The 23399-nt window shown below is 40.5% G+C and overlaps 1 protein-coding gene across 3 annotated transcripts in view; it reads left to right on the plus strand.

Moving 5' to 3' along the window:
• Positions 1 to 20498, plus strand: part of Tgfbr1 (transforming growth factor beta receptor 1) — a 56691-nt gene extending 36193 nt beyond the window's left edge. For all 3 annotated transcript variants that reach the window (XM_052176463.1, XM_052176464.1, XM_052176466.1), the window contains exons 4-9: positions 1592 to 1822; positions 8278 to 8445; positions 8811 to 8967; positions 10893 to 11017; positions 12348 to 12478; positions 16298 to 20498. In XM_052176463.1, coding sequence (XP_052032423.1) covers positions 1592 to 1822; positions 8278 to 8445; positions 8811 to 8967; positions 10893 to 11017; positions 12348 to 12478; positions 16298 to 16423 — 938 coding nt within the window. In that variant the 3' untranslated portion in view covers positions 16424 to 20498. The remainder of the gene's footprint in view (positions 1 to 1591; positions 1823 to 8277; positions 8446 to 8810; positions 8968 to 10892; positions 11018 to 12347; positions 12479 to 16297) is intronic.
• The last annotated feature ends 2901 nt before the right edge of the window (positions 20499 to 23399 follow it).

Genomic DNA, 23399 nt, shown 5'->3' on the forward strand with positions numbered 1-23399 from the left:
TAAGAAACGCAATTTTGGAATTGGATGTGTGACTAGCGATCAACAGGTCTAGACTAACACATGCCCTATGACTTTGGTCAGTCCATATTTCCTCTTTGGACTTCTGTTTTCTTATAGAAATATACAACAAATACTTTTGGTAAAAATACTTAAATGTGATTTAATGAATGGCTTACTATCCTTTGAAAAGTATTGCTCAGTTTCAAATAAGGGCTAAATTTATAGCCATACTGAAGATAAGGAAACAGAAATCTGACTGATTTTAAAATAAATGATAGTAAAGGAGCATCAAAGCAGGAATTGTGACTGAGAAAAGTGTAGCTCTGAAGCATAATACCACATTAATGCATGGGACACTTATGTAACAGAAACATGTGTTAAGGAAATTATAGTACTGGTGTATATGCATACACGTGCTATCATTTAAGTGCATAAGGAAGCTGATTCTTCTATGATCTGAAGCCTTTATTAAAATGGGACAATGAATACTCAGTAGTGTGTTCTTTCTCTGTTTAGTTAGAGATGAGATGTGATGAGAGTGAGGCAGTGAGAGGCTGGCTGGGCTAGAGCAGAACTGGGGAGATGACAGAGAGTGTGGTAGGACTTTCCTGGTTCCTCCACTGACTCTGAGTTGGTGCAAGTGAGTCTCAGAAAAGTCTTCTCACAAGTGATCCCGGTCTGTGATAAGTAGGGCCCAAAGGTACAGAACAGTAGGATGAATTACAGTCTATTTACAATCAGTCCCTTGGGTCTGTTCTCTTGTTGCCAAACTTACACCCAGGGAAATTACAACAGCTGATATTTACAGAGCCCACTGAAAGGATTCAAGACATTGCCATGTAGATGATAGTTGAGTTCTAACATAGGCCTGTTTATTTGCCTTTGAAATGTAGCTGTATTAATTAGAGCATGGGATTACTCATTCTCTTTCTACAACCCATGCACTTGTAGGGCCATCAGGAGTTGTTCTGTTGCCTCAGAACTTCCCACTCCATTCAGACCTCTCACTGCAAAAGCCTATAGGTCAGGGCTCACTTGTGTTTCTGTCCACATCATCCTCCTCCTCCTGTAAGTAAAGGAGTTACTTGATTCCTCTTTCTAAAATCAGATTTTACAGTCATTTTACCTATTCATGGTTGCATTTCAGCCTTCCACTGATCATCGAGGGACCCTGTATTTAGGACTGTTTATCTTCTCATGACAACTTACCTTTCTTCTACTGACATTCATATCCTTATGAATGAGACTGGTACCCAAAAGATACCTTGTTCCATTCTTTCATTTGCCTTTGCTGAATCTCTCCTCCACAACCATCATCTTCATTCTCTCCCATTTTGTCCTGACCCTTAAAGGAAAAGTTCAGTTTGCATCCTCAAATCTGTAGGCAGGTGTCTCTGGATTCTTTTTCAGTATTCACTGGTTTGGTTTTTTTTTTTTTTTTCCACTTTTGGGGTTGGAAAGGCAAAAGTAATCTGTCTTTCCAACAAGGCAAAAGTTAAGGAGTAGTACCTGCCTCTGGGTCTCCATTGTGGTCTGTCAGGGTGAGACACACACTGCTGATGACTTATGCTGCCCTTATTTCTGTATTTAGGTTTACCACTGCTGGTTCAAAGAACAATTGCCAGGACCATTGTGTTACAAGAAAGCATTGGCAAAGGTCGGTTTGGAGAAGTTTGGCGAGGCAAATGGCGGGGAGAAGAAGTTGCTGTGAAGATATTCTCTTCTAGAGAAGAACGTTCATGGTTCCGAGAGGCAGAGATTTATCAGACTGTAATGTTACGCCATGAAAATATCCTGGGATTTATAGCAGCAGACAACAAAGGTCAGTGATGTTTTCTTTCTTGTGTGTGTGTATGTGTGTGAGTGTGTGTGTGTGTGTGTGTTTACATGCACATACTTGTGCAGGGGTGTGTGCATGTGGAAGATATTGGGTATCTTCTACAATCACTCTCCACCTAATTTTTGAGATAGGTTCTCACTGAACCTGGAATGCGCATGTTTGTCTAGACTGATTTGCCAGAAGCCCCAGGATCCACCCGCCCAGCACTGGGATTGCAGGTGTGTACTACCATATCTGGATTTTACATGGCTGGAAATCTGAGCTTAGGTGCTCATGCTTGCATGACAGGCATATCACCAGTTAAGCTATCTTACTAGCCCCATTTCTTTACTCTTATTGGAATGTTTCAAAGTCTGGAAAAGCTTTGTTTTTACAGAGATGACTACTAAATACTGTCATATTTGGGGAGAAACAGATATTTGTAATATAGTAAGATCAGTTAGGTCAAGTACAATCTTTTAGACATAGGACATAGTTAAGATTTTCTTGATGACAGTATGTTTTACATATTATTTTGTGTGGCACTGTGCACATGGAGAAGTCAGAGGACAACTTGTAGAATGCTCCTTCTACCATGTGGGTTCCAGGGATTGCACTGGCAGCAAGTATCTTAACCCGCTGAGCCATCTTACAGGCCCATGCAGTGGATTTCTAAAAGACCTATAAAAATGTCATATACTTGTGCTATTTTAAATCTGGTTTTTAGTTGAGTATAGTCATAAGATAGAAGGAAAATACTATAAACTTTGGTTGTTCAGAATTTGAGGTTAAGACCAGGAAGGCATGTTAGCATAGACCAGCTCCCCTCCATACCCCCACTGCTTTGGTTTGTAGCTATCTCAGCAGCGTAGATTAGTTCTTGCTTTCCTCCCCACCAGGACTGGGGTTAGTAGAACATCTTAGTATAGACTAGCCTTCCCCAACTCAGTTCTGTGATTTCAAGCCCAGGGCCTGCCTTGTACATACTAGACAGGTGCTTTACAACTCTGCTGAATCTCCACTCAGAATTGCCTTTATTTATTTATTATTAACTTTAGGTCCCAATATCAGCTCTCCCTCTCCTCTCAGTACCTCATCATGCAGAACCCACCCCCATTCCTCCCTCCCTTTTCCTTTGAGAAGGGAATGCTCCTCTTTAAAGAACAACTTCTCTACCCTCCCCATCATCAGGTCGCTGCAGGACTAGCCACATCCTCTCCCGCTGAGGCCAGACAAGGCAGCCCATTTAGGGGAAAGGGATCCACAGGCCAGCAGGCCATGCCCGAGAGCTCATGCTCCTGTTGTTGGGGACCAAGCTGCTCTTCTGCTACCTATGTTCAGGGGTCTAGGTCCAGCCCATATTCACTCTTTGGTTGGTGATTCATCTCTGGGTCCCCCCAAGGGTACAGATTAGTTGACTCTGTTGGTCTTCCTGTGGAGTCTCTATCCCCTTTGGGTCCTTCAGTCCCTCTCCCAACTCTTCCATAAGACTCTGAGCTCCATCTAATGTTTGTCTGTCAGTCTGTGCATCTCTTTCCATTGGCTGCTTGGTGGAGCCTCTCAGAGGACAGTTATGCTAGGTTCCTGTCTGCAAGCATAACAGAGTACCATTGAGTATCAAGGAGAATAAAAGTAACTTGTCAGTGTATTCTGTTCTGACCTGGCAGGGGTTAAATACTTCCTCAGTTTTTTAAGGAAGTTCAATTAAACCTGAGAAGGGGTTACTCCTAAAATGCCTTGCTGCTGGAGCCACATGAACACTACAGACAATGTAGTGAAAGGATGAGATGGGGTCAGGGCACAGGATGCTCAGGAAGCAGGGATGCTGCAGTGACTGCCAGCAGTGACCTTAGACCCTGCTGCTGCCACTGCTGCTTCCTCTTCCTCTTCTTCTTCCTCTTCCCCCCCCTCCTCTTTTGACCCAACTTTTGCCATCCTAACCAAATAAATGTATTTCCTACTTTCCTATTAAAAGCAAACAGTGAGGGGCTGGAGAGATGGCTCAGAGGTTAAGAGCACTGGCTGTTCTTCCAGAGGTCCTAGGTTCAGTTCCCAGCACCCATGTGGTAGCTCACCACTCCAGCGTCAGGGTTCTGACACTTTCACACAGACACACATACAGGCAAAGCACAAATACACATAAAATAAAAATAAATAAATTAAAAACACAGCAACAAAAATCCCAACAACCATCATGTGTGGCTTGGTGAGAGACTTGCAGTGACCACCCTTCCCTTTCTCTAATGTCAGGTGGTACTATGAGGGGTATTTTTTTTTTTTTTTTTTGCTTCTCCGTATTTTCAAGTTTATAGCATGCCATTAGATTTAGAGGTTCTGTTAGGTGACTTCTCTCATCACTATGACAAAATAGCTTTGAGAAAGAAGGGTTTCTTTTGGTTCCTATCTGAAGGATAGTCATGGAAGGCATGGTGACAGACCGGCCTGGGGCTGATAGCCACACTGCATCTGGAGTCAGGAAGAGGGGGCAGGTGTGGCTGTGGAATAGTGCTGTCCATCTTAAGGGTGTGTCTCTCAGCTCATTTAAACTTCTCTGAAGCCACCCTCATAGTCACCTAGAGGTTTGTCTCTGAAGCATCCTAAATTACAGTCAAGTTAACAGTTAGGATTGCCCATTACAGAGGCTGGGGCTGATCGGTTTTGTTAGTTTCATAAAGTAGACACTAGCTGTGTGTGAATGTCTTAAGCTGTCACACTTATTTAGTGTGATCATGGTGGGAGCAGTAATGGGTGTAGGTGATTTTCAGTGGCTCCTAACAATTCAGTATCTAATTGAAAAACAAGCTCCTGCGCAGTGTGCCACTGCACGGTGTACGACTGTGGACTCCAGAGCCTCTGGAATAAAAATCCTCCTGTTATTGCATCAAAAACAACAACAACAATTAAAAAAAATCCTGAAAAAAAAAAAAAAAGAAAAACAAGCAAAGTGGTTATCACAGTCTTCTTCCTTGGCTCTTGCTTTCTTCTATTTTCACCCTCTTCCAACTCTGGAAACAACATTTTTCTTACTGTATTTTTGTTTTTTATTTGGTTTGGATTTTTTTTCTTGTTGTTGTTGGTGGTGGTAGTTGTTTAGTCTTCCTCTCTCTCTTTTTTAAAAGATGGCCACAGCTGGCTTTGAACTCATGATCTTCCTCACTCCATGCTCCAGTGCTGAGATTACAGTGTGCCACTATACTAGCCTATTCTTATTTCCTACTATTTGCTTATTTTCTCAATCTTATTATTCTGATTGATTTGTAAGAAGGCTCTGATTCTACAAATAGTAATTGTTCCCTTAAAGGGCTTACCCAAATGTGTGATTTCAAATTCTGTGGTGTTGACTCATTTGCATTTGAGGCTTAAACCTCTTTCAGGCTTTCATTAGGCATGTTTCTAAAACCCACAAGTGCAAACCATTGAACCTGTTGTGCCCTGCAGAGTCATTTGTTCAAGCTGCAGTCAAGTGGATGCTGTCCTCTGGTGGTCACGATGGGAACTAACTAGCTCTACTACTGTTTTCTTTATTAGGTGTCTGACTAGGCAGAACCTAGGCTCCCACTTCCCTTCTTCATCTTCATCTTTTTGATTTTATTTTTTTTCCATTTTTTTTAAGGTTTTTTTGAGACAGGGTTTCTCTGTGTAGCTCTGGCTGTCCTGGATCACTTTGTAGACCAAGCTGGCCTCAAACTTACTTTTGCCTAGGCTAGCCTTAAACAAAAGAAAATAAAAAGATGTATTTTTAATTATATGTATGTGAGTATATCTGTGTGTGATTGAGTACAGGTGCCCAAAGAGGCCAGATGCATACGTTTTCCTAGGCTGGTGTTGTAGGCAGTTGTAAGCCTGATATGTGTTCTAGGAACTGAACTCTGGTCTCCTCAAGACCAGTGTTGGTTCTTAAATGCTGAGTCATCTCTTCATGCTGCTGTGCTGCTCTCTCTGTATGAGCAGTCTCTTCCTTCTTCCTCTCTGGTTAGATGCTTCAGGAAATCTCCCTTTCCTGTTGTGTTCTCTTTCTGTTGTGTTTTTGAGTCTTTCAGAACACAGTTATGGTTAACAGACATGCACATGAGCTAGTGATGTACACATACCAAGAAAAAGACTTTAGGGAATGTGTGAAGAACAGGTGGGAAAAGAAAAGGAAAAATCAACAACAAAAATAGACAAACTGAAAGGGGGTTTTGTGATTAGAATCACTAGTCTCTTGAGTTCTTATGCCTAGCACTGACATTTAAGTCCCACACGCTAACCAGCTGCACCACTGGAGCCCCATCTCTTGAGTGCTTTTGGCAGTAACAACAAATAATTTGCTTGGGGCTAAAGAGAAGACTCAGTGAGTAAGAGCACTGAATGTTCTTCTAGAGATCCCAGGTTCAACTCTAAGCAGCTGCGTGGTGGCTCTCAACTGTCTCTGTGTAACTCCAGTTCCAGGGGATCCATCGCTCTTTTCTGGCCTCCATGAACACCAGATACACAAGTGGTCATTTTGCCATACCCGCAGGCACAATACTCAAACATAAAATAAAATTAAAAAGAAAGAAAGGAATCTTCCCAGATTATGAAGCCCTATTATTTTTGACACCCCCTGCCCCTATGCCCCTGTTGTTTTTTGTTAGGTTGGTTTTGGTTTGGGGCTTTTGCTTTTCTTCTAAGAGAGGGTTTCTCTTTGTAGCTCTGGCTGCTCTGTAACTCACTCTGTAGAATAGGCTGGTCTCCTACCTCTGTCTCCCAAGTGTTGGGATTAAAGGCACATGCTTACAAAATATAATTCTTATTTATGTTTCCAGTTTGTTTATAGCTGTAGGGAACAGCACATTTTAAATTCTCATATGGCAAACATTGTATTACCTACTTTAAAAAGAAATCTAGTTCTGTATTCTCTTTAAACATCTTAAGAGTCATCAAAGTAAGTTCTTTTTCTTGTATATAAAAAAAGAAACAGACTCGTTAAGCAACTTGTCTGAGACCGTGTGGTCAGCAGCACACAGAGCCTGGGTCCCTGTCTGGATCTGGATAACTTGTTTTAGTTATGTTTTCTATTACTGGGGTGAAACACCAAGATTAAAAGCAAATTGGGAAGCCGGGTGGTGGTGGCGCACGCCTATAATCCCAGCACTCTGGGAGGCAGAGGCAGGTGGACTTCGAGTTCGAGGACAGCCTGGTCTACAGAATGAGTTCCAGGACAGCCAGGGCTATACAGAGAAACCCTGTCTCAAAAAAACCAAATCAAAAAAAAAAAAAAAAAAAAAAAAAAGCAAATTGGGGACATAAACACTTATTTCAGCTCAAATTTCACAATCACAATTTACTTCAAAAGAAGTCAAAGCAGGAACTGGAGGCAGGAACTTTTAGCAGAGGCATGGAGGGACATTTTTTTACTGGCTTGCCCCTCATGGCTAGCTCAGGTTGCTTTATTTTAGCACTCAGGACCACCAGTGTAAGAGTGGCACTTTCCACAATGGGTACACTCCCCATGGTTTATTAATTTAAAAAAGTTCACCTCAGGTATGTCCATAGACCAACTTAGTGGGGACATTTTCTTTGTTGAGTTTCCTTGTTCCCAAATGATACTAGCTTGTGTCAGACTGACATAAAATTAGCTAGTACATGACTTAAGGATTATATATATATATATATATTACTGATTTGTGTTGTTTCCTATTTCCCCGTTTACTTCTAAGTTAAATAGCATTTACTGGACCAGTGCAGCCTAAGAGCCTTACTGTCAACCTTAATGTTACATTTCAGATGCATGCAGCATCTTACCAAGGAACTCTTAGTACCCACATTTCAAGTTGCTTAGGTTCCGAATCACCTTGTACAATGAGGTTCAGTCCTAGTCTCTTTAGTCTTTTTTCCAGCACTTTAATTCCTGTCTCAGCATCAGAGGTACTGCTGTTCTTATTTTTCTGAGATAGCAGCATTGAAATTATGATTGTCTTGTCTGGCATCTTTGAGAACTGTACAGTCTGTCACTAAAGCTTGTCAGTCCTCACCAAAGTTCACTTGAGGTTTGTCACATGCTATTGTGGCTGTTCTTGGCTCTCCACAAGTTTCCCGTCTTCACTTGCTGCTGCCCTTCTTCCTCCAGAGCAGCACTGATCATGAACTAATCTGGCCCAGGTGCCTTCTTAGGCACTGAGGAGTCTGCTCTCTGCTACTCTTCTCTATAGGATGAGGAAATGAACATTGTTGGATATGATTTCTTTTCTCTTAAATGGAGTTATTTATCATTGCTTTATCTCACAAATAGGGGATATACTCTGAGGATCTGAAATATATGCACATAAAAGTGTAGAAAAACTAAATATAAGAAAACATGGAAGGAATTCATTCAAAGTTAAGGTGGCATCATATTGCAGGTGTGTTCAAGAGCGATAGTGGAAAGTGCTGCTGACTTTCCAGGAAGCTGCAAGTGTTGAGCAGCCCGACTGAACTGTGTGTGTTCTGTTGTGCAGACAATGGGACGTGGACTCAGCTGTGGTTGGTGTCAGATTATCACGAGCATGGATCCCTTTTTGATTACTTGAATAGATACACTGTTACTGTGGAAGGAATGATCAAACTTGCTCTATCCACGGCGAGTGGTCTTGCCCATCTTCACATGGAGATTGTCGGTACCCAAGGTAACACTTTCTACAGTTTTGTTATTTAAGCTTATGTTCCTGTGAATATAATAATATAGATTCAAAATGTGAAGCCTAACTGGAGATATGTAGCTTTTTTAAATTTGAATGATTTTTTCCAATGAAAATATAAGAAATCTGAAAGTTTACTTAGAGATCAACAAACAACTTTTTCACCTTGGTTCTTTAGTCCTTAGATTTATGTTGTCTGAAGATTTAAACAGTTATCCCTTTGGACAATAGTCTAGCTGTTATAGGTGATGTAGCTCAAGTGCTTTCACACTGGGACTGGGGAGGCTTTTGGACCTAAAAGTGAATTGTGACTAGTATCTCTTGTTTAGCAGTCATGTCTTTTGGTTTTCTAGGAAAACCAGCTATTGCCCATAGAGATTTGAAATCAAAGAATATCTTGGTGAAGAAAAATGGAACCTGTTGTATTGCAGACTTGGGACTTGCTGTGAGGCATGATTCTGCCACAGATACAATTGATATTGCTCCAAACCACAGAGTAGGCACTAAAAGGTACACTTAGGAATAAATTATATTTAATAGTGGTTGATGTTAACTTCTTTTTTCTCCCTATTTTCATAACTGTATCTCTTCTGAAACTCAAATCTGGTCTTTTATTAGACTGTTCACAAGCTTATAGGGTCTTTGCTACTGGGAAGCCTAGTTACTTAAGAACAAGCCTATTGATGGATAGCCCTTCCAGAAAGTATTATCATTAATTAGGTTAATTGTAAGAACAGTAACAACTAATAGTAATCTAAATTCTTCCTGTTTCTGTACTATAGCAAGCCTGTTTTCATATTTTCTGTTGTCTTTCTTCCTTAGAGTATTTGTGTATGCTGTCCTAAAACATACATCCCTTAACATACTGTTCCCTTAACATCCTTCTATACCTCAAGGAAGCCTTTTCTTATCCTTGGGACCCTTACCTCTTCCTGATAAAGCATAATAAGTGACTCTTTGAGTCATTACTCTTTGAATATTATACATACTGTAATGTGTTCTCACATTATGTTTTAACTGTCCTTTTGTGTGTCTGGGTCTGTGTAGTCCATTGGTTTGCAAGAAGCTTAAGATGCCTGTGTTCCAGGTATTTATTGAAGTGCCTAATACACTTTCATAAATATTTGTTTCATACATTCATTCTCAAAAGAACCTCTCAAGATAGATGTTATTACTATTAATTCAGAAGAGAAAAAAAACCCCTATTAAGGTTTAGTAATGTGTCCTGCTTCATATGACTGGCAAGGTGAGATATTGGACTCAAAATCTTACTGTGTTTAAAAATTGCATCACAATATTTCTTCAAAACTAATGCCTTGAACTTGGAAAAAGCTAGCAACTTTAGTCAATCTAAATTGTATTTACAGTTTCTGGTGGCTGGGGACTTGGAGAACTCATGACCGGCTGACTGAGCCTCAGGTAGTGGTCTGTAGGACCTGTAACTATAGCAAACTTCAGAGATGGGCAGTGGTGGTGCGTACTTTTACTTCTAGTTCTTGAGAGGCAGAGGCAGGCAGATCTCAGAGTTTAAGGCCAGCCTGGTCTGCAGAGCAACAGGACAGCCAGGGCTACACAGAGAAACTGTGTCTCAAAAAAACAGAGAGAGAGAGAGAGAGAGAGAGAGAGAGAGAGAGAGAGAGAGAGAGAGAGAGAAGGGGGAGGGAGAGAGAGAGGAGGGAGAGAGAGGAGGGAGGGAGGGAGAGAGGGAGGGACGGAGGGAGGGAGGGAGGGAGGGACGGAGGGAGGGAGGGAAAGAGAGAGAGAGGGAAAGAGGGATTTCAGAACCCAGTGCCTTTTCTCTTTTCCTTTTTCATACTGTTTTGGTGAGAAGGCTTCCAGATCAAATATGTGGTCCCTAACTAGTCTGCGAGGGTGGTATATGTTAGGGTATTGTAACAGCCACAGCTGGTGTGTGTGTGTCTTTCATAAACTATGATCAGAGGACAGATGGCATGGAACTGTCATTATATCAGCCATTTCATGGGATTTAGTCAACATCATTAATTTGCAAACCAGTTTAGATACTTAATATTTTGCTAGCATTTGATATGATCTCAGTCATGTGATATAGTATGTGTGTCTGAATATAGAGAGGTATCTGAAAGGACTGACCCAGGGGTTGACACAGTAAGGGGGTGATTTTTTTTTTCACTTTGTTCCTTATGTACTTGGGAAATACTTTTGTAGGAAGAGTGAACCACTTTTTTTTTTAAAACAGCAGAACCACAATAAAAAGAGAGAGAAATTCCTGTGTTTGGTAGTATATATTTTTAATCCAGTGCTTATGAGGCAGAAGTAGGTGGATCTCTAAGCCAGCCTAGTCTATATAGTGATGCAGACTGTATACCTCTTTTTTCCAGAAGGAAACATGTATGAAACAGCTCAAAACTGATGTGCTTTATACTTGACTACAATGTTGACTTCTCTTTTTTTAGGTACATGGCCCCTGAAGTTCTAGATGATTCCATAAATATGAAACATTTTGAATCCTTCAAACGTGCTGACATCTATGCAATGGGCTTAGTATTCTGGGAAATTGCTCGACGCTGTTCCATTGGTGGTAAATGACTGTCTCACTGTCCTTCCCTCAATAGTTTGTCATGAGAAGTTAGTCAAAAGTTGTTTTCTTTTTTCTAACTGGAACTATAGTGGGCAGTCTTGACAGGTGACTACTGAGAATGCCACAAGGATAAAAAGATCATCCTGCCAACACACAGCTTCTCCAGCTGCTTCTGCTACTGTTTTAGTCACAGACAGTATCAGAACCCAGCCTCTTGCTGTCATCTTGCCTATTTGAAAGGCCACCTGAGAAGCTGTTTCTAGTATGGACTTGGCTAAAATGACTTAAAACAAAACAAAACAAAAACAAAAAAAAACTTTTTTTAAAAAAAAAAAGACTATTATTGTTTTTCTACAGCTTGATTATTGAAGATCTATATAATGATAATTGTATTAACAGTATGTGCTTTTTAGATTAAGTTTGTTTTAACTTTTGGTTTTACATTAGGCTGAGAACTTACTTGTTAGTGTGTGCTCAAAACACTGTCTCTTAGGCTTAGGTATTCTGGCTAGAACTTAGGACTTCAAGAGTTTTAGGCAGTAAGAAATAGAGTATGATTGGTATTGTAGCAATAGGACATGTTATTTATAGATACAAGCAGAAGGAAGAGATTTGTATCTTAAGCTAACCTTGTGGAATTCACATTTCCTTTTAAGAATATATCCATGCCAAAAAAAAAAAAAAAAAAGGAATATAGCCATGCATCCAGTGAGAGACTGCAATCACAATAAGATGTCATCTTCTGCCTAATAGAGATATAGTCAAAATCTCAACCTGGTCATCATAGCACACAAAGCTCAAAGTTGTTCTAGTTTCTTTTTCTGTTGCTGTGATACAATACTCTGTCAAAAGTAATCAGGGAGAAAGGGTTTATCATGACTCATAGTTCCAAGTTACAGTCTGCCATCCAGGGAAGTCCCAGTGGTGGGAGCTTCAGGGAGCCAGTCATATCACATCGCCCATCAAGAGCAGGGACCAATGAGTGCGTGCATGCTCAGCTTGCTTTCTCTATTTTATACACTCCAGAATCCCTTGCCCAAGGTAAAATGAGTCCTCCTGTGTCTGTTCTGTTAATCGAAAATAATTCCTGATAGGTATGTCCAGGGGCCTGTCTCTCAGGTGATTCTAGATTTTGTCACATTGACAACAACTTCACAAAAGTACAGGCATGGTGACGACTCAGGTGGGTAGGTTATTGCTACAGATGGGAATTAGATACAGAAAGCTTTGAGCCTGATGAATTATGTGAACCACTGTAATGAGCCGCACAAGTGATCCTTCCAGTGACAGCGCAGCAGGGGATTAAATTGAACTTTTTAAACCAATACAGGAATCCATGAAGACTACCAGTTGCCTTACTATGATCTTGTACCTTCTGATCCATCTGTTGAAGAAATGAGAAAAGTAGTTTGTGAACAGAAGTTAAGGCCAAATATTCCCAACAGATGGCAGAGCTGTGAAGTAAGTGTTTCCTATTGATACAAGACTCTTTGTTAAACTGTTTCTACTTAGTAGGCAGAAATTTGTTACTTTTCTGTAAGGAAAAATGCAAAGGTTCTTTTTCTTTTTCATAATCTAATAAGTATTAGTAAAAATATTTTTTAAAAAAACATGAAACATTTGCAGTGGTCAGTGGTATGTCTGAACATTGTTAGATATGCCAAGTAGAGTAAAGTGCCTGTTGTTGGAATAAATGCCTCTCTTTAGCCAGTGCAGCCCAAAATATGACAGACACTGGGCAGGAATAAGGAGGCCTGTCAGTACTAGCTTGGCTCCCATTTCAGATTCAGACGGGAACAGGTTGCATCAAGTCTCTGGAGCTTAGCGCCCCTTTGTAAGATGAGGATCTTGGGTATAATCATTGCAGGGACCCTCAGATGTGTGGCCTGTGTTCCTAGGGCTACGCAGGACTGCAGCTTAGAAGGCTTTCCAACAGAGTCGGGTATGTCATCCCCGGCTTTTAGAGAATGTTGCAGGAATTCATTAACTGTAAATTTAAAGAAGTCATAAAACAAATTTTATTAACAACTGTTACTGTTAGATATTAATGTGTGTGCCTTCCAGATTGGAGGTTTCATAGTTTTAGTGGACTTCCAAAAAAAGAAAGAGCTAGACACCCCAGTGTCCCTTCTGACATCACTGTGCTCTCTACCCGGCATGTGGCTGAGTTTGTAGAGTTCGTGCTTAATATACCAGAGGCCAGGGATTGCTCCTCAACACCACTAAGGCAGGGTGATACTACCCAGGCCTGTCCTACCAGTATCCCAAAGATAAAGCAGTATATTCAGGAGGGCTGGCCAACCTGGGCTACAGGAGACCCTATCTCAAAATAACAACAAAGTTAGACCTCTTAATGAAGCCCCAAGGAATTGTACTAAGGTACTATTTTGTGATTTTAAGAAAGTCCTTCTTATAGTTGGTAATTTCTACAAAGTTCTACTCTGCTTTGTTGAAAAAGTGCCAAACATATGCATTCCTAGGAAAAAAAAAGTCCAGGTGGGACACATACCCAAATGTTAATAACAGATTATGGGAGAAGAGAACTTAAAGAGAAAGGATGCCTTTTTTTCCTTAAAATTTTTTTTGAAGTTTTTTAAAAAATTGTAAGACACCTTAAGCAAAATATAGTGTGCAGACCCAGAGGAAACAACTCAATGTGCCCAGAGTGTTCGTGTGATAGAATTCAACATACAAGAGTATGCTTTAAAATTATCTCTGGGTACTTGATAGCACAGACATGAAGTACTCACACTCATTTAATAACTGAAGCAGTGTAAAGGCAGACGTCTTTTAAGCAGGAAAAAGTTGGTTCCTCTTAAAAACATGTGCGGTTCAGAGTTACTGTTATAGAATGCTCACTAATGTCATTGCTGCTGTGTTACTTTCTCAATTTGATAAGATTAGCTTTCTGTGTACTTGCTGCTATTTCAAGTTTCTACTCTTCTGGGGTTTTAAAGCCTCTCAGTAGGAACACATCAGAGTATGGGACTGGCTAATCTTACTGGCACAAGGCCTGTGATCCCAGCTGCTGAGTAGGCTGAGGCAGAAAGGTCACAAGCTCCAGCCTGCCTGCGCTACAGAGCGCTAATGTACGCATCCTTGGTAGCAACTGTAGTGAGACCTAAGAGTAAAACTAAAAAATACTCTAGATGCTTCAACATATAGCTTAGTGCCAGCATGCCTGCCAAGTGTGTGTGGGGCTCTAGGTTCAGTCTGCAGTAACACATGCATAAATGCACACACAAACCCCAAACTGATCAGTACCTAAATGTGTTATCTGGGTCTTCTGCTGTTTCCAGTCTGGACTGGTTGCTTTGGGAACCCCTCTGTGGCTTCCTTCCTGGAATTCCTTTTGTTTTCGTGTCCTTCCTGGGTGTTCACCTCCCGCGTTGTTTACTCCTCCATCTTCCTGTGTGTGTGCTCTGTCCTCTCTTCCAGGACTGCTTCGTCATCTCCCTCCCACTGACAAGGCGCTTTTCCTTGGCTTGCTTTAGCTTCTTTAAATTGTTTTTCTTCTTGGCATTTACCACCTTAAAGGTCTGTGTTCACAGTAATTTATTAATTGGTTTATCTCTCAAATGGAAACTTTTTGAGGACAGAGATTTCATAAGTTTGTTTACTGCTGTATCTAAAACCTACAGAAATACTTGTTAAATGATAAGCCTTCAAAAATAGTTGTTTAAATAAATGTTTATGTATACATTTGTACATGGTCCTTTAAATCTAGAAACATATTTTCTAGGAAATACTTATGAAATAGTCTTGGGTAGTCTCCCATTTCCTTTGTTGTTTTTCTTCACCTTTGGTTACCTGTCTAGAAGCCTACCCACCCTCCACTTACTGGAAGGTTTATCAGCTTCATAGTTCATTCAGTTTTTCCATGTATCTCCTTATTCTCCCTCCCTTTGCCCTCCTCTCCGTGTTCCCCACCTGACCTTTTTCTCAAGTAGTTATTTGTAATTATCTCTGAATGTTCTTCCTATTCAGTACTTACAGAACCTTATGAGTCTGTCACTAGATATTTGAGGAGTGCTGTAGTATAAAATACAAAAACTGAAGGGAACGTGGGAAAGAATAAAGTAATTCTGAGTATAAAGACTACACAGAGAGAATAAATTTAAAACACATGAACCAGTGGTGAATCCTGGGGGTAGGGGAGAGGTGGTGGTGGTGGTGGTGGTGGTGGTGTGGTGGTGGTGGTGGAGGTGGTGGAGGTGGTGGAGGTGGGGGTGGTGGAGGTGGGGGTGGTGGAGGAGGTGGTGGAAGAGGTGGTGGTGGTAGTGGTGGAGGTGGTGGTGGAGGAGGTTGTGGTGCAAGTGGTGGTGGTGGAGGAGGTGGACGTGGTGGTGGTGGTGGTAGTGGTGGAAGTGGTGGTGGTGGTGGTGGTGGTGGTGGTGGAGGAGGTGGAGGTGGTGGTACTGGTACTGTAGCCTGAACACAGTATACATACTGTACAAACACTGTACCAAGGAGCTACACCCTGCCTACTAACAGTAGAGCTTTGATACAGGTTCTCTCTTTACATCTTATGTTAATTTCAGTTTCTTCATCTCATGTTACTCTCTTCAAATATCCAATCAGACACTTTTCACTTTTAATGAAGGTGTAGGTGCATGTGATTGGAACTTACGTGTGTACGCTTTAGGTGATCTCTCTGGGTTATTTGATTGATTCTCTGGTCACTGTTAATAATCTGTTAGGCCTGTTCTCAGGGCTGCCAAGATCTCCAGGGGAGATTCCTTCAGAATCCACCAAAAGAGTATGCACAGGTGCAATTCCTATGTTCTAGGAGAAGGCTTACAGTCAGAGTCCAGCGTGCTTCTTTTGTGAGATGCCTGCCCTTTTACTCTGGAACCAGTCTTTCTTTCCTTAGACAAAACCCTTAAGTCTTCTGCTGGGCTGGAGGGGTGGCTTGGTTCCTAGCTGGGACAGGTTGGCTGGGCAGAACCTGGGTCCCAGCCCTTCAAGCTCTTCTCCCTGCTCTCTACCATAAGCTTTGTTCTAAAGGACTGCTGTTACGCTCTCCCCCAGTGTCTCAGTGGCACAGTGGATGCATTCTTTCAGAGCTGAATCACAAGTCAGCTTTCTGAGGTCTATGGAAAAAGCTCCCCTGTCCACAGCCTTTCCAGCAGCTGGCACCAGGATCTTGATGGAAACTAAACTCCTCATTTGGTACTACAAAGAATCTAGAATAGGAACGTTATACATATCATTTTAAAGTCACAGATCAATAGCAAGTGGTATGTGTCCATTAATTATTTTTCTTATGTTTTCTTGTAGGCATTGAGAGTGATGGCTAAAATTATGAGAGAATGTTGGTATGCCAATGGAGCAGCTAGGCTGACAGCTTTGCGAATTAAAAAAACATTGTCACAACTCAGCCAACAGGAAGGCATCAAAATGTAACTGAAATGTTGTGGGAACTCTGCTCTCTTCATATCTGCTCCTGGGTGTTTAGGAGGCTGGTTGTTCTACCTCACTGAGAGAACAGAGGGCTCTGCTTCCTCTTGCTGCAGTGGAATATGGTCAACTGAAAGCTTCCCAGGGTTTCTCTGGGCCCAGAAGCAGCCGTGGGGATCCTTTCTGTGCACTATGGATACTTCTTCCAGACAGTTACAGAATGTTGTGTAGTCTACTTTTGTTTTTATTAACAAAGCTTGTTTTTAAAGATGATTGCCAGCCCTTAGGGAGCTGATGTGCTGCTGACCATCTGTAAGGGTAAAGGAGCTGGAGTGTGAAGGTAGATGGAGCGCTTCTGATTTCACTCCTAGTAGTGCATTCTCAGAGGATTCTGAACCACTAGCGTTTCCTTGATTCACTTTGAATGTACTGTTCTATAATTTTTCAAGATCTTAAATAAACACAACTCTATAGTCTAAAAAATACGACCTCGTATAGGCGTGGGGGCACAGTTGATCAGTTGTATTTGTGTACAGCTCCTGCTCCTTTACACTCTGAACACAATACACCTTCAAAGTAGGGCTGTGCTACACCAGTAAGTGCCACTTCTGTGTCTTTCTAAATGGAAACGAACAGAACTGCTTAAAGTCTGTGTTAAGTCCTGTATCATTTCCATTCAAAAAGTTTATTTTTCTGAGTAACCTAACTGTTTTCTGGGTTTGTTTTTGTTTTTTGAGTTTTGTGATAGGCGTCATTCAGTATTCATGCCTTTTCTTCTACCCAGCTGTGCTTGAACCACTGAGGCAGTGCTGGAGCACAGTGACCACCATGCGGGGATGGATATCCCCACTCGGAGCTCTGCAGCTCTGCAGTTGAGATGTTTAGCCTGAGTTTATTTTAAGAAGTGAAGTGGCACTCCAGACATGTACAGTGCTTTATGGATTTAATCATTACCATATACAGACTCCTTCTGAAAGGGGAGGCTTGTCTGTTGCAGACAGAAAAGTTGTATGCTGTTGTGTAAGCCATTTCTTTTTCTTTATCTGATCAAAGACAGTGTTTTGTTTTGTTTTTTCTTTTTGGAAAGGAATTGCATTTAAAATTCAAATGTGGTTAATGTTAAATAATAGACCTTTTCTAGGAAGGCAGAGATGGCTAATTTTAATATACAAGTGTAGGTGACTTTCACATGCTATGTAGCTGTATTTGTGGATTATATCTTGGGAAGGGTAGAGTTAGTGGAGTTTTGAGGTCTCACTACACTTTGAGGAAGGCAGCTTTTAATTCAGTCTTTTTATCTCATATGTGCAGATCTTACAACTGCTTGATTTACCTGGTAGCAATGAATTCAGTGCCACCCTTGATACTAGAAGTGGCAGCTAATAGCTATTTTTAATAGTAGCTCTCTTCATATTTTCTTGGCCATATGAAGTGTCAAAGCCAGCCCATTGGGTCTTCTCACTGGTGCTGGAGTTAGGTGGTTAAGCCTGGGTTTTATGTCAATGCTATTAAGTCTTTGCAGGGCTTGTATGGCTTTTAAAGTCCTTTTTATCACTGTGATCATATTTGGGGTTGTGGGGGGCTGTTACCATCATCACTTGAGACAAGTTGTTGAACATAATGATACCAATTCCTAGATAAAAGGTCAAAATAACCTTTGGTGTTTAGCCAAGGAGAGATCGTGACTTGGTCTGAAGCAGCTGGGCTCTGTTAATGTCTTATCTCAAATCGAGCATAAATTTGAAGACTATTTGGTCTTAAACCAAAGTAACTGTAGAATGAATGACACGCTACCTAGGCATTAGTACCAGTTTCGTATGGTTATAAACATGGGAAAAAGTACTTAGAGATTAGTCTGTTTAATACAAATTTGAGTTTTTTCTGTAATTATCATGATTTATTAGTGTAAGGGTTGTTACAGTTGTATCACCTGCTTAGTAAGCTCTTGTGCTGTAATCAGGTACTTCTGAGCCTTTGTTTTCTGCTTTTCCCTTTTCTAACCCTTTGAGATCTGCTTTATAGAAATCCAGGGACCAATACATTTTATCACTGAAACTGTTTTTATATAATTTTAAGACCATACCAAAAGTTTTCTGAGTTAAAGTTTCTTATTTTCTTACAAGGAAATGGGTTTTTGCTGAAGATACTTCTCATGACATCTGAGGTTGAAGAATCATTATGTTTTTCCTACCTAAGTAGGTAAAATGTGCTTTGATGAATCAGGGAATTTTTTAAAGTTAGAATTTAGTTCTAAATTGAGTTTCTATGTTTACAGCTAATTTTTTGTGTAGGGATAGTTTGATAATCTCTAGGTGGCCAGTACTGAATATGAAAATAACTTTAAAACTGAGATAGGTGATGGTTAATGTCGCTATTACTATAGATAAATCTAATTAGAGAAATAATATTATGTCATTTTGTAGTACAATCTGTTGTTTCTATTGCCGATCAAAGACTCCCCCCTCCCGAAGGTGTAGTATGGCTAAGACATATCTTCTGACAAATTACATATCATCTTGTCAATACCCTGGCTGAGCTAGCATGAAGGAAGTATGACTTACTGAGGCGCAGACAACTTGAGTCCCTTATATCTTCAGCTCCGTTTTTCCTACTCTGCCTTTCTGCTGACCCCTGGCTCAGAGACTTACTGCCCCCGCTTCCAGCCTTTGGACCTAGAGCTGCTTTTGAGACCTAAAATGAAATGGTTGATGGAAGCTGTGTAACATTTTTCCACTTCCTTGAGTCATTGGATGTCATGGGGAATGATCTGTAAATTGGGGCTGGGGGTGCCCCTGCTAGTAGCCCTGCTTTGATGTCAACGCTAGGCAAAGATTACTACAGTGACGGCTAAGTGGCAGTGGGAATTGGCCTCAGAAGCAGTGGCCAGCTGTGTCCCTAGTAGGACAGTAAAGGCATGAAGAACTCAGCCTATAATCTGCTACTACAGAAGTACTCAAGTGCCTTGAGGCCCTGTGTGATGCCGTGGCCATCAAGAATCCCAGACTTTGGTTCTCACAGCAGACTTAAGTGGCCATTGGGCCATTTTTGTAATCCATACATGTTTGACTCTTCCCTCTGCAAATTGTCAGATACATAAAACCAATGTCAAACTACTACTTAACATGAACACCAAAATCTGCCCAGAAGACATTGTGATTTCATCCATGTGCTGAAGGAATGATTGTAAATCATTTCTTTGTTCCTTAGTCATGGGAGTGTTCTGGCTCCACGTCATGGAGATTGCAGATGTTGTTCTGTTACAGCCCAGCAGAACATGCCGGTCAACGAGATTCTGAAGAAGAGTTTGGGAGTACAGTGCAGCTTCTTGTGCTGCATGTTGAAACTCTCATGGGCCCTCTCTAGGAAAACGAGGGCTGTCAGCACATTATTTTCAATCCTGTTAGGCACTCTTAAAAAATATTGTCAGTAACACTCAATCTCTTTATTAAAGTGAATTTGCTTTTATTTTTCAATGAGTTTTGTGAGTTTAATATTATGAATTGTGTTTTGATATTCCCTTTTTCACATTGTGCCAATGGAATGGAATATTTGGTATTTCTTTATATGTCAAGGAGATGCTTCAATATGTCATTTGCTTTAAACTTAAATTACCTCTCAAGAGACCAAGGTACATTTACCTCATTGTGTATATAATGTTTAATATTTGTCAACATCCACCAGGTTTGCAGTTTTATTTCTATAAAGTGTGAGTATTATGTTGCTAAGTTACTCAGATGGTACTGTATTGTTTATATTTGTACCCCTAAATAACATCATCTACACTTTGTTTTCTGTATTTTATTGTATTTGTGCAAGTCTTTTAACTCTGTTGGTGTTCTGCCCTTTCAGATATGTACAGGTGTCCATAGAAATTTTCATTTCAGTTGAATGGTTTTAAGAAGCCTGTGAAGAGACAAAAAACATAAACTGCATTTCCCCATCTGTTTTTTAAATGTACATTGTATGTGTAGTAATATTTCAGATGAATTGTACATAAAAACTAGGGAGATGCTGAAGTTTCATCCTAGCACTACAGTAGAAAATTGAAGCAATGCAAATAAACAACTTTTTCCCACCAGTGTCAATGGCAAGATTCTGTTCTGGAAAGCAAAATTGAATAAGCTCTCAAGCTCAATCTGGTTGTCATAAGAATTCACTGTTTCATGAGTTTGTAGAACTGAGTGTCTAGAAGCTAGCTACTCATTTTCCTTGGCTGATGACCTCTTTCCATTACCCAGACCAACCACAGCTCCACATCCTGCACACATCTCTTCTGCCCTCCTCACCTCTGTTAAGTGTTATATTGCGTCTGTCTCTTCTGCTTTGCTCCTGGGTCTCCTGAGGCAAACGAGGGTGCTCTCTCTGCTTGGTGATCTCCATTTCATCATGGTTCTTCCACATCAGCACCAGGGTTCATCTGGATCAAATAACCAGGTGGCAAGTGTGGGGACAATTGGGCTGTCACAACCTGGTCTCTGTATGTATTTTCTTTGTGTTATGTTGCATAAAGCAGTACTTATAACACCATACTGTTGGGTCTACATCATAGGTACAGGATACGATAGCAGAACATGGGAGATTAGGAAATAGAACAGTAATGGAACAACTTGTGTTTTATTGTAATTATATCCTCAATCCAAAAATTGTAATTGACATGCATATTATTGCAGCCTAGAGCTACCACTATAATATCAGCCAAATTTGGTTGGAATAACAGCAAAAACAAGAATAGTACAGTAAAAATATTTAACAGAAGACAGAACAGAAACCAAAGGACCCAAATTTTAAAAGCATTTGCAAAATGGCAGGCATTATTTAACCAATAATTTCATCCAATGAGCTGGGTATTACGGTGCATGCCAATAATTTCAACCTGCAGGAGGTAGAGGTCTAACAATCCCGAGTTTAAGAATAGCCAGGGCTAGCCGGGCAGTGGTGGCGCACACCTGTAATCCCAGCACTCTGGGAGGCAGAGGCAGGTGGATCTCTGAGTTCGAGGCCAGCCTGGTCTACAGAGTGAGTTCCAGGACACCCAGGGCTACACAGAGAAACCCTGTCTCCAAAAAACCAAATTCAAAAAACCAAAAAAAAAAAAAAAAAAAAAAAAAAAAAAAAAAAGAAAGAAAGAAAGAAAGAAAAGAAAAAAAGAATACCCTGGGCCTACATGCCTCAAGCTACATAGCACCTATCTCTTAGACAAAATCCAAAAGCCATAAATGATAGAACTGTTAAAAGAGTATCAACTGAAGAGCCCACAGAGGCACTCTTTAGATTCAGATGTAAATAGTTTGGGTGTAAAATTATGGAAAAACATATAGCATCAGCAATAAAGATACTGGGAGTCCTCTATTATTATAAAATGGGCTTTAAGGTAAAACAAGAAATGAGTGAAACAGGCGAATAAGCTGTCATGCTAGCAGGGAAGTGCTCGCCTAGCAGGTGTGGTGCCCTCACTGTCTCTGAAGGAAAGGAATTTGAGAATCCCAGGGCTGGAGAGATGGCTTAGCACTTAAAAGGGCATACTGCCTTTGCACTGCACTGAGTTCAGTTCTCAGCACCCATACTGGTAGCTCACAACTGCCTGTAAGTCTTATCCCTCTTCTGGAGAGTTTATTGGCATAAGGGTAGGCAGAGCTGTGGAACAAAAGCTCAGGAAATAAACCTTTATAAGTATACCATAAGGTACTAAGATGACCCAGTGGGAGAAAGGATAGCATTCAACAAATGGAGCTGGAGATGGCCATATTTCAAAAGAAAAACAATAGCAAGAGGCTTAGGAAGTCCTTATAGACTTCCCAGTTCTGCTGCTGTACAGTTTATAAGAGAAACCAGTTGAAAGACTTCAAACCCATTTGATAAATTGGACTTTGTCAAAATTAAAAAAAAAAACAAAAACATCTTTTAGGGGCCATCAAAAGCACAATTAAGAGTATAGGGACAAAGCTGACTGAAAGCAACTGCAAATTATATACTTGAGAAGATTTGCATTCAGGATATATGCAGAACGTGTGTGTGTGTGTGTGTGTGTGTGTGTGTGTGTGTGTTTGTGTGTGTGCATCTGGCATGCTTGGGCATCCTAGTTCACAGAACAACTTGGATTAGTTTCTACCACATAGGTGTGTGAGGAATCAAACTCAGGGTGGTTAGGTTGAAGGCAAACACCCTTTGAGTCATCCCATAGTACACATAAATGAAGAACTCATAAAAATGAATACAATAACCCAATCTTAAAATGGCTGAGAGTTTGGTAGACTTTTTCCTAAGAAGACACATTAATATCTATTCTTTATAGAGACTACCGGTGACAGATATGATGACACATGCTTGTAATCCCAACACTTGGAAGGCCAAAGCAAAATGCAAAGTTCAAGGCCTGCCTGGGCTACAGAGCAAGACCCTATATTTAAAAAAACAAAACAAAACAAAAACAAAAACAGCAAGAGACAGTACACACCAAGTGGTAACACCTTCCTTGGCAAAGTCCTTTGCTTATTACCGGGATATAAAGTGGCAGAGTCTGTTTACAAAAACAAATTTAATTTCTTAACTACATATAATCCTGTCTAGTGATCCAACAGTCCATTTCCATGTATATATGTGTAATAGGCTTGTCAGATGATAAGATACAATATTTTTAATGAAATTTGAATACCAGATAAACAGAAAAAAATCTTTATTGTAAAAATATCCTAATATTGAATAGAATGTAATGTGTATGCTATTTTTTTTTATCTGACACTGAAATGTGGCTGGCCATCCCATATTGTCACTTGCTAAGTCTAGTAAATGAAAGCATCCCCACACAATGACTTACATGTGGATCCCTCCAGTGGCATTACTCATAACAGACATTCACTGATGAAAGAGATGGTTGTTACCACAAAGGAACAAAAGGAGATAGTTTATTCACTTCTACTGAAATAGAATACAGTGGGGTGTGACATCTGTCTAGCTGGTGTTGACAGATTTCAGTCTTCCTTCA

This window comes from Apodemus sylvaticus, chromosome 3 (genome assembly GCF_947179515.1).
Source record: "Apodemus sylvaticus chromosome 3, mApoSyl1.1, whole genome shotgun sequence".
In the NCBI taxonomy this organism is placed as follows: domain Eukaryota; kingdom Metazoa; phylum Chordata; class Mammalia; order Rodentia; family Muridae; genus Apodemus; species Apodemus sylvaticus.